The following is a 14872-nucleotide window of genomic DNA, read 5'->3' as shown; positions in this document are numbered from 1 at the left end:
GTGTAGAGAGAGTCAATGATGCAAAAACACATATCTCAGTTATGAATGCACCCCCCACATCTGAATATGTACCAACTGGGCTTACCTTTGATTCTCTGAACAACCTGCCGCTACATCTACAGAAACAAATCCAAAGTCCAACTCTTCATCCCTTATTTCCTTCCTTACGTTTATTTCCATTAGTTCATTGTCTTTATCATTCTCTACATGCAGCCAGTCATCCTGAGAGGAATCAACAGTTGAAGCGAGTGGCCTATCAACCTCTGCTTCCAGGACTTTTTCAATGTGAACCTCCTCAGAAATCTCTCTAGCTTTCTTCAAGTCATCTGAAACAAGTTCATCCGTAAAGGTCCAGCCTTCCATGATTTCATCAGTATCTTCTACAGAATGTGACTCAGTAAACTCTTTTGCCACAATCACATCCCTTTCCATCTCCAATGAAATATCATCTTCACCGTGAATTGCAACAAAACCTCCTTCAGAGATGATGCTTGAATCCAGTGATGTTGAGCCTTCCTTTGTTTCTTTACTGGTGACAGTTTTATCACTTAGGCTTGTCTGAGGTAATTCCATTTCTGTGGAAAATAAACTCTCCACAGGTTGTGCGCTATCTGAAAAAGTTGCACTAAGGCGTTTTTTGGCCCGAGGCAATGGCACAGGCAAGCTTGACTGTTCATTTTGTAAAGCCAGTGTAGGTTTAACAGTATCAGCTGCAGTGTCTGATTGGCAGACAGGTGAAGAGCCAGAAATTGCAGAGTCATCTGGAAACAAATCACTGAGACGTTTCTTTGCTCTTGGTTTTGGTACAGGCAAGCTTGAGGGTCTCGGTGTTTTCTCTGACGTCTCATTATCTTCCACTTGAACAGTTTTCTCAACTGAAAATCTACTTCTCCTCAACTGTACACCACTCACTTCTTCTATAGAAGTACAAGACTGATTAGCTGCAGAGAGAATCAAAACGTCTTTACCCTGTGTCTCCACTGGCAATCCATTAGTTCTTGTAGAAATTATTATAGGTTCAATTTGTCTCGTTGCTTGTGCCTCCTCTCCACTGGAGACCTGGGATGCTCTCTCTGTAGCAATACAGTCATCTGGGAATGAGCTACTGAGATGTTTCCTCACACGAGGCCTTGGGATGGGATGAGTTGTGTGTTTGTCACTTCTTGCATCTGCATCTGATTTCTGAGAAGATGTGATATCAATTGTGCCAACAGATTCGTCATCAGCTATTATTGGCTGTTTTATTTCTCTTATGTTATCCACTTTTGTGTTGGACTGGGTCAGTGTAATAATCTCCTTGTTAGCAACACGTAAATTTTCTGCCACAACTTCCTTGTCAGGGCCAGTTCTGACAGATTTTCTTGAAGGCAACTTCTTGCTACGTTGAGGAAGACGAATCTTCTTAATGATTGAAAGGGGAGCAGTTTGCTCAACATTAAATATATCTGGCTTTGGATTAATTCTCTTCATTTCTTTAGTTTCTGAAGGTTGAATTTTGTGAGATGCAGACTGGATAGATGTATTAGTATCTTTTGGGGGACATTCCAGAGGACAAGAAGCATCTTCTTTTTCCTTTGAGCAAACAAAATCTGTGTCTGTCTGTAGGGATGCACTCCTAACCAAATCAGCTTCTTGAGAGTGTTCTTTCAATATAAAACCTTTTTCTTCTGTCATTTGTGAGGAGCTAGTGTCATTGGCTTTTGGACTGAGTTTATCAATGTTCATTAATGGTCCAAGGCTACCTGCGACATCAGGTATTCTCTCACAAGGTTGGCAGATAACAAGATCTGTTTCCAAAGCAGAACTAACAGTAGCTTTCATATCATGTCGATCATGAACTAATGGGACAGATTGTTTTGTAGTAGTGACAGACATCAGTGGCTTGTAAGGGGCATTTTTTTGTCGGGTTCCAGGTGACAAACTATCGTCTCTTCTTTTCAGACGAGGAGGAGGAATGACATCCACGGATGTTTGCACTGATTCAGCTTCCCCTTTGTGTTTATAGTCATCTGTGGAAGATGTCACTTGAGTGTTAACACTTTCAATTTGATGACCATTCTGGGGTACACCTAAAGGAACGTTACTGTCTGCTTTCTTTATGTTGCAAGAGGAGACTTGGTCAGTGGCAGATTGTGTAGAAAGTATCTCAGCAGCAGCATTTTCCTTTACAGACTTAACTGGAAAAGCTTCAGGGAGGCACGTGACAGACAAGACATCAACTTGTTGTTTGCAATCTGTTTTTAGGCTGCGCTTCCCTCTGAGCGGCCGGACAGGAACAGTGTCTCCTTCTTGATCACAGCCTTTCTGTTGAGGGTCTTGAATTTTTCGCTTCGGCTGTCTGCCTCGCTGAGGGACAGCAATGTCAGCTTGTGCTGTAACTGGATTAATGTTTTGATCATCTGAGGGTTCGTGCCAGAGTTTATTGGTATTTGTAAGTGGGTCATTTGGTGAAGGCTGTAGGGATGTGGCTGACATTTCTTCCAAGCTGTTTTGTTGGGGGCTTAAGGAAAAGAAAGGACAAGCTTCAGAATTGGCCATTCTTGATTTTGTCAAACATTTGTACCATGCACCCTTTCGCAAACTATTTATCTTTTTGACCAAAATACAGAAACCAAACGTTAAAGCACAAAAATATACACAAATAAATTTCGTTCATAGTATTCTGCTTCACATGCTAACTATCATGACAACAACACAGCAGCCAATAAAGAAGACAAAGACAAAGCTAGTTAACAACAGCTTTCATGAGGAAAAAAGAACACTACCATTCCACATCATAATGCCAGTTCTGGCTACGACAAAGAGCTGACTCCACGTCACAATTTCCTGAGTAGTAAGTGCTTATAAGCAGAACAAGAGAAATGTTATCACCAAAAATGCAGAACATGTACACACCGTGCAACCAAACATAGTCCACTAGCACTCACCCTTTGTCCAGCCAGGAAGAAGTCAACACTGTTCTAACCTCATCCTGTTCTACTTCAGTCTCGACCTCAGAGTCTTGCCCTTTGAGGAATCTATCCTTTTGACACCTTTGACCAAGGGAGGCCTCATGTTCCTCTACTTGTTTATTTTCTTGTTTTGATATTTCAGTGATATCTGCCTCGGTCAGTGGTGGCCATTTCTTCATGCTTGCACAAACTAAAAACCCCTCATCATTGTCGGTAGTTGGCAATGGAGACGATCGATCATCTACCAAGTCCCGCATGTAAGGCTCAACACTTGTTGGATATTTATCAAGTGTGGTCTGAATGCCTTCAAATTTGCCCGTTGTCTTCTGTAAGGCTGCAGGGATATCTGCGAACTGTGGAAAGAACTCATCCGAAGGGGTAACTGTCTTGTCGTTTAGACCCATAGAAGAGACAGCCTTGGGTTGGTGATCAACTTCAGCTAAAGCCAAGCTAGATGGCCCCAAAATGGATGCTACTGTTTCATAACTGTGAGAAATGGATGAATACTGGTGTGAGTAAATGAAACCTGATACCATGCAAAAACAATGTTTACCAAAAACATGGTGCTAATTATAGAAATAAATTAATATAGAAGATTGTAAAAAAAAAAAAAAAAGCTTGCAGGCAAATGCAGTTCTGCTTTAATATTGTTCAACACTAAAATCTGCATTTGGAAAGAGAATGAGTTTAACTGGACTAGAAAATTCCACATTCTCTATTTAGGTTGACTACATGCTGCACACTGTTAGTTTCAGACCATTCTCACACTTACCCTTTGTGGAAAACATCTACAATAGTCTTTACTAATCCAGAGGTCTGTTCCTCCTTTGCTGATATAGAAGAGTCTGCTTGTTTTTCTGTTATTGCTCCCTCTGCCTCCAGTACTTCCCAACCCAAGACTCCCACTGGCTCTGATGTGTCCACTGTGTTCTTCACAGTTTGGGTTTCCTTTCTTAGTGTCCTCTCTATTTGTGATTTTCTGAGGACCCAAATATAAAGGATTTGGTGTTGTGATCCATTGAGCTCATACAGCGAGACAAAAAATGCAATGAATGAAATTCAATTTACCATGCACTTTAAGACTACTGCTTATTGGTCCAAACAGTCCATGTTAGGCAAACACTAAAACCTTTTCACAGCAAAAAAAAAAAAATGCCAGAGAGCTGTGCTTTTTTACTTACCCGTTATCAACACAAAGTTCTATGTTTTGCTTTGCACCACCTTTGACCTTGTTCTCTGTTATAAAAGCAAACATAATAAAATGTGCAAAAAAACAAGATTAAGACAGAAAAATGTCATGTTCATCTTGATATTGTAAATATCTCACCATTTCCAAGTTCTGTACTGTGACAGTTAACTGCTGCAGAGAGGCCACCGGGAATTGTTGTATCTTTGAGACATAACTGTTCAATTGGCAATTCTTGCAATGAATGCTTTTCCGCAGAAGGTAGCAAAGTTGGATTTAACTGTGAAACACTGGGAAGTCCAGGAATTTGAGTCAGATGTGGACATGATGAGGCCATTGCTACCATGTCCTTCATTTCCTCTTGTTTATGTTCTTGTTTTGCTGGAAAATTTGCAATAAGAATCTTTTCATTCTGCAGCTTCTCAAACAAGATCTCGCTCATTGTTGTCCAAGTTTGTATATTTATACATTCATAACTAAGCATTCTTAATGATGGAAATCCTGGGACACATGAAACACATGGAGCACATGTGCATAAGCTGATCATGTCTGGTGGTCTATTTACAATTTGAGCAGAAGGAAAGCCACATACTCTTGCCTTTTTTGGGCAGGATGTCACTAATTTCACCATGTTTTTCATGTTGTAGCAGTCTGGTTGTTCTGGTCCAGCATGTGACATAATTACTTCTCCCTTCTTCTTCTGAGGTTTTCTTAAAATTTGCTTTGTTCCACTTAGCCACTTTATGTTTGGGACTGTGGTCATGGATGCAAATCCTTCATGGCGTGAAGCGGTGGAGCAGCACGGTGCAAAATTGATCATACTGGATTCAAGCTCGGATTTCAGTTGAGGTTTGGAGGGAAATCCATGGATCCTGGATGCTTTTGGGCAAGATAGTGCTAAAGCTAACATTGTCTTCATAGTTTGTCCATCTTGTTTAGGATTCTCAATCACAAAAACGGTCTCTTTTGGAAGACTAACATACAGAGTGTGTGAATCGAAAATCCATCCAAGTTCGGAGCCCTCATCATAGGACGCAAATCCTGGGCAACCAGACACTTTGGGGCAAACAGAAATGAGACTTAGAATATTGTATCGGGGAACAGATGGGATTCCTGGAATTACTGATGCTCTTGGGCAAGAGGGAGCCAGAGGAAGCATGTAGCTTGGTTCGTCTATGTAAATTTCAGAGTGTTTAATCCTGCACTGGATGTTCTTTTGTGGCCTGTGCATCAATGAACCTAATTCAGAAGCCCATCCTTCTTGCTTGTGTCCTTCAACTGATGAAAATCCAGGGATAGTAGAAATTAGAGGGCACAAAGGAAGGAGATTGACTACGTTTAGAGCAAAATACACAATTTTGGGATGCGGAACTGATGGAAAACCAGGAATACTTGACACTTTGGGACAGGATGGCAGAAGAGAAATTATTGCTTTCCCTGCCTTCTTTTCACTTTCATACATGTCACATGACACCTGTTCTTTCATATTTGGTTCATACAGTGGCTCCTTGCTTGTTGTCCACTCTTGTGGATTATGACATGATGGAAATCCTGCTATCTGCGACACTTTGGAGCATGAATTTGAAAGACTGACCATATTTGTCATGTCAACATTAATTATTCTGGATTTCGGGGCAGAGCTAAATCCAGGGAGATGAGATTCTCTTGGGCAACTTTGTGCAAGAGAAACAGCTCCTTTCAAGATTTCGTCTATTTTATTGTCCTCCAGTGGTAAAACAGACTCATTAATTTGCTTCTCCCATAACGGCAGATGACTGGTGTTCCAGTCTTTGCTGTCAGCATTCTGGAGTGATGGAAAGCCAGCCATACTTGAGACAGTCGGGCAAGATGGAAGGAGATTAACCCAACTGGACACATTAATGATTATGGTAGGTTCAAGAGCAGATGGAAATCCAGGTATAGAGGATTTCTGTGGGCAAGTTAGGGCTACAGATGACATGGCCTCTATTTCATTAATTTGAGGTCTATCTTTAATCATGATTTCACTCGTTTTTGGTTGTGCTACTACACAGGGTTTGAAGTCTGTAGCCCAAGTCTTGCTGAAATGATGCCCCAATAATGATGGAATGCCTTCAATTTGAGAGGTGTTTGGACAAGAACCTGAAATGCTAATCCCTTCTGATACCTGATGTGACATAGTGGCTAGTGGAACTGAAGTGATATCTGGTATGCAAGAATGCTTTTCTGGTACCAAGGCACCCATTTTTTTGATTTCATCCATTTCTTTGGGTGGCACTGTCAGGGTACCAAGCCCAGTTTTAATTTCCTTGTCCAAAACTGGCTCCTCTTGAGACATCCATGGTGTGTTCTCATTTAAAGACGCAGAACCAGGTATGTTGGATACATTGGAACAAAAGGGATGAATATCTACCACATTTGGTCCATGAGAAACTAAACTGCATTGTGGTATGGATGGAAACCCTGGATTTCTCGGCTCCTTGGAACAAGAGGGTGCCAGTAAAACCATTTGCTTCCTGTCGTGTTCATCCTCCTCCTTTGAAGTACACAGTGGTAATATTTCCTTAATTTGTGATGATTTCTGCCAAATTAGCTTCTGATCTAGAAACCAGTGCTTCTCTTCATTCACAGGAAATTTGGATGGCATGCCAGCAACACTTGCCACACTGGAACAAGTGTCCAAGAAAGTGAACTGTTTGTAGTCAATTTCAGGCTTCACATAAAATGGCACACACAGTCCAGGGTTGGATGAGTCATTATAAACCATTTGTTCTGCTAGATCTACGTGTCCTTCAACATGACGAGGACACTCACGGGATATAATTTCACTGTCCTTTGAAGACTTATTCCAAGTAGACTCACTATCCAGAGAGGATTCAATTGTTTCTTCAATAGTAGTATGGAATTTAAAAGTGCCACCGGCAGTTGGGCATATCGGCAAGAGCTTTGCCCTTCCAGCATCTGTCTTTGATGCAGTTTCATCATCAACAGCATTATCATCGGTGTGTAACATCATATAAGCACTAGGGAACAACGGGACTGCGCCAACAGTTTCTTCAATGATTTCCAGCTCTGATGCTTTTCTATTTTCCTCTGTAGTCGCCTTTGGTAGCTCCTCCCATAGGAGAATCCTGTCAGTAGGATATTTTTCTGTGGAAACCTTTGGTAGCTCCTCCCATTGTATGATCCTACTTGAAGGATGTTTTTGTGACTGCTGTTCAGAAAGACTTATTTCGGTTTGACTTGGGAGTCCTGCTGCATCAGTAACAATCGAGCATGATGACTGTGGTAAAACCAAGTTTTCATCTCTAAAGAGAAGGTAAATACAAAGTTACAGTCAACACACCATTGTAAGAATATGCCAAAGGAAAGTCATGTATTAGTGCATTACCATAACGAACATTTTAATCCTACATTTTTTTGTATTTTTAATTTCAGCTTAAGTTAGTGTTCCAGTCTTTGCTGTCAGCATTCTAAAGCAAAGACTGGAACAGTCTATCTCATTCAATATGCAAGAAAGCAATCTGTGCTTCATAGTAAAATGTAAACATATTTACATGTCTAGCACAGTTAGGGGAAAAATTATCGCTACGTTATTATTTTTAAAATTGTATTTTAGTCTCACACATGCAAATTCAACAAATGCTCTTCACCCCAGATGCAACTCTAGTTAGTATTTAAACAACTACACTCCAGCAAAACTCGACAAGCAAAAAGCCAAAACTTTTGCTTTGGTTGATTCCACAATAGCCAGTGTTGTAAAGCCATCTTTTACTTGGTGGCTCACGCCAATGGATGGATGGAGCTGATATTGCAGCACACTTCCTGTTGACGTAAGGCATTACTTCCAAAGATATGTAGAAAGAAAAAAAACAAAAAACAAAGATATGTAGAAAATCTTCATCTTTAACATTAAGAACTCTTCTCCAAAGAATTTACTGTCATGAGTTATCTGACCTGTTTCATGGTCTCTTTGGGGTATTATTTAACTTTTACTTTATTTTTCTTTCCTGGCTGTGCTACTGAGCACCCTGTGTTTCAAGCCATGTTACCTAGTATTAGTACTAGAATTCAAATATGACCAACAACAAATGAAGTCTACCACATGAGAACAAAATGCATGAAAGCCATGCAACATAGATCACAACTCATAGCGCAATAGAGCAAGACAAAAGGTCAGGTATTTTTTCTCTTTGACACTTACCCACTCTCACTGTATCTACCACACTTTTGACCCACAGTATCATAATGTGTAGAAATGTCATCAATCAACTCTACAAAAGAAGTTTTATTTGGCTCCTTTAAAGGCAAAACAACATGATCCTCCAGACTGACTTCAGTAGTCTCTGTTTCTTTTACAATAGCATCTCCCTTTTCAGTATTCTGCTGACCCACTGGGCTGAAACAATGACAAGTGAAAAGAAGTAAAAATGTACAAATTTGGGAACCACAGAATAACTCACAACTCCACAAATGACACACTCAACAAATACAAAGTTTGCCATAAATGAGTCAGTAAATAGTGTAGAGATGCAAATGCATCGTTGTATATAAAGCATCACATCACTGGATCAAAGTGCAAAACAAGGCAACCCACCTCTTCCTAACAGTCAAAAATAGTGGTATGTCAGGAATGGAGTGCCACATTCTGCAATGCAACTTTCTGAAAACAGAATCAAAGAAAAACTTCAAACACTAACCCGTCTCATTACAGAGAAATCTCAAATTCTCCTACAACTCACCCTTTTTCTAGAACATCTATGTCTTCCTTAATTGGCATCCAAAGGCCCTTTTCATCTGTATACACCTCAGAATATGAGGACACAACTGATTTTTTATTCTTTGCATCATTGTTTAATCTGGTTGGGTTGGTCTCATCCAATAATATCTCAATCCTATTATCTTCAGAAGATCGTTGATTCACTTGGATTTCAACGTCCTTATCAGGAAAGGTTGATGACTCATTGGCCATCCTATGTTGCACATTGTCTGGAAAATCTTGGCTAGGGAACATACACTGCATGGATTTCTCTCTGACAGAGACCTTGCAAACAGGTTGTTTGTCCAATGATAGCTGTTGACTCATCAATTTTGGTCTTTTCTTCACAATTTCTTGGGATCCTGACTCCACCAACTGGGGAATTGTAACTGTCCAGCCCTGTCCTAAAAGGTGCACATTTGTTGAGGGCAGCCCAAGAACAGATGTTTTCTTTGGGCATGATGGTACAATATTTGCCATATTTGGAAGTTGGTCTGCATCAGACATTGAAGCTGCTTTGAAGCAAGAACTAAGGGCCACATCTGGAGATGAAGATTCAAGAGAAAGCAATTCCTTCATTATTTCATGGTAGGGAGGACAATACTTTTTGTTAAATTCCCAGCACTCTTGCATCTTTGCCATCACCACTGGCCAGCCTACTTCAGCATCAGAAAAAATTGATACTCTTGAAGGGAAACCGATGATTCTTGACTGTTTTGGACATCCTGTTGTCATCTGTACCATGTCTGGGGTTTTTTCAATAACTGCATCAACAGCTTGGGGTCGTGGAGCAGATGGAAATCCAGGGTTCAACGCTTGTGATGGACAAGATGGACGTATCCTCAGCATTATCTCTTTTTCTCCGTATGACACTTCTTTAACTGTAGAATCATGGTAAAAAACTTCATACCTTCTATTAAATTCGGTCTCCCAAACTGCATCCCTATCAATACACCAGCCATCACATTCTTTTGCCATATTCTGCGCAGGTAAACCTGGAATTTTACAGCGTTTTGGAAAAGTTGGTAAGGATTTTAACATGGTAGGAGCCTCTCTCATGTAAGCTTGCACAGATCTCTCTCTTGCCTTAGAAGGAATTCCAGGAATATTAGAATGTTTGGGACAGGATGGCAACATTGATACCATAATCCTAACTGCATTTTCTCTAAAAAGCATCTTTTGGTGTTGCATTACTGATGATCTTGCTGGTTTTGTTAATGGCTGTTCCCATACTGGTCTTTTGTTTACACTCCATTCTCCTTCATATAACTTATTGTAGACAGTAGATGGTAATCCACAAACTCTGGATTGACGTGGACAAGTAGGTAGCAGTCTTATCATACTTGGTACATCTGCCAACATTTGGCATGGTAACGATGGAAAGCCTCGTAAACAGGCTGTCTGTGGGCAGGAGGGCAATATGGACACCATTTTTACAATCATTTCACCGCCAAGATAGCATACACTAACATCATCTAAAATGGTAACTACAGATTTCTCTCTAGGGACTAGCAGTGGCATTCTTTCCATGTACCACTCGAATTGTTTGGTGGTGTCTTTAAGTGGCATTCCAGGAACTCCAGAGTCCTTTGTACAACTGGGCAGTAAATTTACCATAGTTGACTCATTTGTAAGCATCAGAGCAGAGGGAAACCCAGGTACCCTGGCATTCTCAGGACAAGAGAGAGACATTACACACATTCTTTTATCAAAACACAAAACAGTATTCAGATTCAGCAATAGCCTTTTGAAAATTGGAGTCTCCCAGAGTAAGCTTCTATAAGCAAACCATTCCATACAGCGGGATGAACCAATTTTTTGTCCAATCTTTGAAGGTATGCCAGGGATTCCACTCTGTCTGGGGCATGAGGGCATTATATTTACCATACTGGGTTCTTGTCGTGGAGCTGAGGGTAAGCCAAACACTTGGCTTTTTGGTGGGCAAGTTATCAACATGTTTACCATATCTTTAATGGTTTCTGCATCTTCTGGCATCCATTGAGTAATGTACACTTGAGTATTCTTCTCTGCTGACTTGTTAATTAATCCGCTTAAAACATGCCAATCTTTGTTTTGTGAAAAGTTCTGATGTTGACATGCAATTCCCGGAATTTGGGTCTGTTTAGGGCACATAACCACAAGGCTGACAGCAATGGGTATTGGTTTTTGGGGTCTCGTAGGAACACCCACAATGCAAGACCTCACAGGACATAAGGGCAACATTGCCAGTGGACTGAATGTTTCTCTTTCATCGGGCTCATGATCAGCACCTGGAAATGTATCCTGGATCAACACATTACCTTTAGTAAATAGTTTCTTTAATAAAATATGTCCAGTTATAACTAAGCCTTCACCAACTGCCTCCTTAGAGGGTAAACCAATCACTGTGGCTTTTCTTGGACAAGAAGGCAAAAAGTCTGCCATTCTATAATCTTGCCTTTGTGGAAACTGAACACTATCCATACTGGGGTCTTTGCATGGAGAAGTGGAAAATCCAGGAATGGTGTGCTGCCTAGGACAAGATGGTAACATACTGACCACGTGTTTTGTATGTCTTTCATCCTCATGTGACTTTCCCTGAAGCAGAACAGGGCTACTTTGCAATGACCTATCTAAAGTGAAGTCCCTCAGAATATGGCAGTTGTCATTTAATGCCACAGCTCTTTCTTTAACAGGCATACCTGTAATCATTGTCTGTTTTGAAAATGTAGGTAGAAGACTGGCCATGCTTGAACTGTTTGAAGTCTGTTGCAATGGTGCAGAGGGAAACCCTGGAACAGTCACCTTTCTAGGACATGTTGGCAACATGGCCACCATGATTTCAGTCATATTGGTATTACTGACAGCGTGTTCCTGAACACAAGGCACATGTGAAGGAAATGCTTCTTTTATCTGTAGCGGTTTCTTCCACAGTGAACATCTGTCCCAAACATTCTCTTCATATTTGGTTACTGATACAACAGAGGCTAAACCTGGAATCCTGCACATTCTGGGGCATGTGGGTAAAAGATCAGTCATATTTGGCTCATGTTTCAATGTGGATGGCAATTCAGGGATACTGGTTGGCTCGGAGGACGATATTATGGTAAACATTTTTGCAATTTCTGAACTACCCTTAAAAAGTGAATTGATATGATCTGAATATAAGAGTAATGGCATAATGTTACTGGGTAACTTCTGAAACAATAAGCTCTTATCATCTGGCCAAGATATGAGTTGTGACTGATGTAAAGATGCCATGCCCAAGATCCTGGAACATTGTGGGCAGCTTGTGAGTAACTTGATCATGCTTGGTACTCTGATTGTTCCTCCAATCTGAGTTTCAGGCTGTACAGTGGATGGTAGAAGGGAAACAAAATTTCCTCTTGAACACAAAGGGCCAAGTTCCACCTTAGATATATACACGCATTTTTCTTCAGTCCTGACTGCAGACTTTGCATCTCTGAGACAAGATGACACTGAGGCAGCCATGCTCTCATTTCTGAAGGAGAACAGTACACCAAACATTTGTGTTAGAATAAAAAGACTGGAATGCCTAAGAAAGCTGTTCAAAAGCGTAATTACCATGATTTACTTTTACATTGCTCACTGATCTAAGACCTTAGATGCATTTGTAAGACTTCAAAATTGTGAGGATTTGACTGACAGATGACTATATCACACTTACCCCAAGTTCATAGTTAGAGCTTCTTTTTTAAGGGCTATTGTTCCTCCTACCAGTTTTGTATCAGAGCTTGCAGCCATTTCAGGCAAGTACAACAAAGGTTCCTGAGGCGAGGTCAAAGTAGGTTGTGGGTTGGTGGGAGAAAGGGCTATATGCTGAGCAGGCTCTGGCTGGGCTATTGGATTCCCTAACTGAATGGACATCTGGGACAAGTGACTTCTTGGTTTAACCAGAAGCTCCTTTATTGAAGTAGAAGTTGGATCATGAAAATCAGGGTTCTGCTTGGGTGCCGAAGTGAAGGAAGGAAGTGCTGGCCGGACGATGGCATATGTCCTTGTTGGCCTTGATTCTGTTTGATTCTTCTGTGTTTTTGGCATCTCACAATATTTTAACCCTGGGGCTAAGGGCGCTCTGGGACTAGGGGTCAGTGTGGCCATACTCTCAGGTCTGAGGGACAAACAAATGTAGATCAGAGTTATGATGTAGGGAAAATTTTCACCGCAGTAATGCAGCCACAGGCCAGATTCACATAATTCCACCGAGCTTCATACAAGCACCAAAGCAATGGGCCATGGAGTATACATTATTCAAATCCAGACAGACACCAAACAAACACACAGAAGTCTCACAAAATAATAATTACAACACTGCCAGATCAGACACTGGCTACATTTGTAAGACTTTGATTAACTTTTAGTTTTTTTCCAAATTTCAACATTAAATAATCCTCTTTAAAATTACATGAGTTAGCCAAATACCATAAATTCAGCCAATTATATTCATGCACAGCCATTCCTCTCAAAAAAATGTGATTCCATAAAAACTTGAAAACATACACATTTTTTAGATGTGTGAAAACTTTTGTTTTCTATTCCGTCTTTCATCTCTTCTAATGACCTTGAGGACATAAATTCATGTTTAAATTCTACATACAAAACACAAAATACACAGAGCCATAGCAGGACTGGCCTGTAAACCTATACTTTCTGCCCTCAAATGCAGCAGAGTTCTTAGTTTAATACAGCATAGTTCTGTATTTAACCCAAACTTCTTTCAAATGCTCCCAGGACTCTTTTCAAGCTACACAAATAGGGATTTTGTTTGTGGGATGAAGTTGTTTAAGCCAAAGCTGCAAATTCAAGCCTAACCCGTTACTGACAAATGCTAGTCAAAGCATACTCTACTATATTAATTTGATGCTGACAACAAAGTGGGCTTTATCACCCCTACAAAATCTCACCCAGCAAGAGATATTTTTTTGTTAAAGCTGCACTGAGTTTTTCCAACTGTTAGACGGAACAAAGCAGACTTCCAAAACAAGCTTAAGCCTTATGATCTCACCAAATTTTTTACAGGTAACACATCCAATTTTATTTATTCGTAGCCTTGCCTCTTGCAAGACATCCATCCTCAGGAAAAATATATTCTATGAGTTCAAAAAAGTGATAACTGGATCTGTAAATCCTTGTGTAACGACTTGTCCTTGTCCTTGGTATTTTGTTCTGAATTTCAGTATTGACCAAAGCCCCTGGTCCACATTTCCTCTAAAAACTCCCCAGATGACTCAAAATCATCTTTAATCTCATTTACCATTATGCAAAAGAGGAAGAACTGAAACTTTACGGAGCCTAGTCCTACATATAACCTTAAAAGCAAACTTTGTTATACAGTTCTTTGTCAGTGTAGGGTTTAACTACACAAGTAACTGTGGCTCACCCACTAATCTCCTCTTGGCCATAAGTCCTTGGGCAAAACACTGGCCCCAAAATTGATCCCTTGTCCAGGCTAGCACTTTGCAGTGTGTCGTAATGACATTAGTGAGTGAATAATTGTATAAGAGGCTAACCCTTAACTGCTTTGGATGAGGGTTCTCATATTGATGCAGCCATTCAACAACATAAATCCATATTTGCTGAGGCAGAAAAAACTAGACACCCCCAGTGAAAATCTCCTTTGTCTAAAATGGCACCAAACAGATGCCATTCAGATGCTAAATGTAACTTTAGAACAACTGCAGTAATTGCAAAATACCATGTGTTACTTAGCAGTAACATACATGCAGTGCCATTATTATTGGATGAAGTTAATAATTTTTTAAAAAATGTCTCCCGAAATTCTCGAACACTGTTACACATGTGTACCAGCAATGTCTTTTGCATTTTCAAGCATACTTTGTTGTGTTTGCTGGTCCATCACCAGTCACCCCTGATCAGATATGTTGACAAGTTGGTTCAAAGCAAAGACATTTTCAGATAGACGGCTGTCAATGAGAGAAAGTTCACGCGAGGGTTGCAGTGAGCACACCCGCAGAAATACAGCAGCATGCTTTTTCT

At 40.4% G+C, this 14872-nt stretch overlaps 1 protein-coding gene across 6 annotated transcripts in view; it reads right to left on the bottom strand.

The window, feature by feature from the left end:
* Positions 1-14872, bottom strand: part of ehbp1l1a (EH domain binding protein 1-like 1a) — a 47769-nt gene that overhangs the window by 8077 nt on the left and 24820 nt on the right. Inside the window, exons 1-2 of one of the 6 annotated variants that reach the window (XR_007939643.1) lie at positions 4133-8647; positions 3724-3930 (exon numbers count right to left, since the gene is read on the bottom strand). The exons of 4 other annotated variants lie outside the window; for them this stretch is intronic. Coding sequence is in view for 1 of the 2 variants with exons in the window: in XM_022210210.2 (XP_022065902.2) it covers positions 86-2538 (2453 nt within the window). In the remaining variant the exon portion in view is untranslated. Of the gene's footprint in view, positions 1-85; positions 3696-3723; positions 3931-4132; positions 8648-14872 lie in introns of those variants that run through there. One more of the 6 variants, XM_022210210.2, reaches the window with a different exon arrangement.

Source organism: Acanthochromis polyacanthus, chromosome 23, assembly GCF_021347895.1.
Source record: "Acanthochromis polyacanthus isolate Apoly-LR-REF ecotype Palm Island chromosome 23, KAUST_Apoly_ChrSc, whole genome shotgun sequence".
Classification (NCBI taxonomy): Eukaryota; Metazoa; Chordata; class Actinopteri; family Pomacentridae; genus Acanthochromis; species Acanthochromis polyacanthus.
The sequence above is the reverse complement of the archived record's forward strand: the minus strand, read 5'-3'. Positions and strand labels throughout refer to the sequence as shown.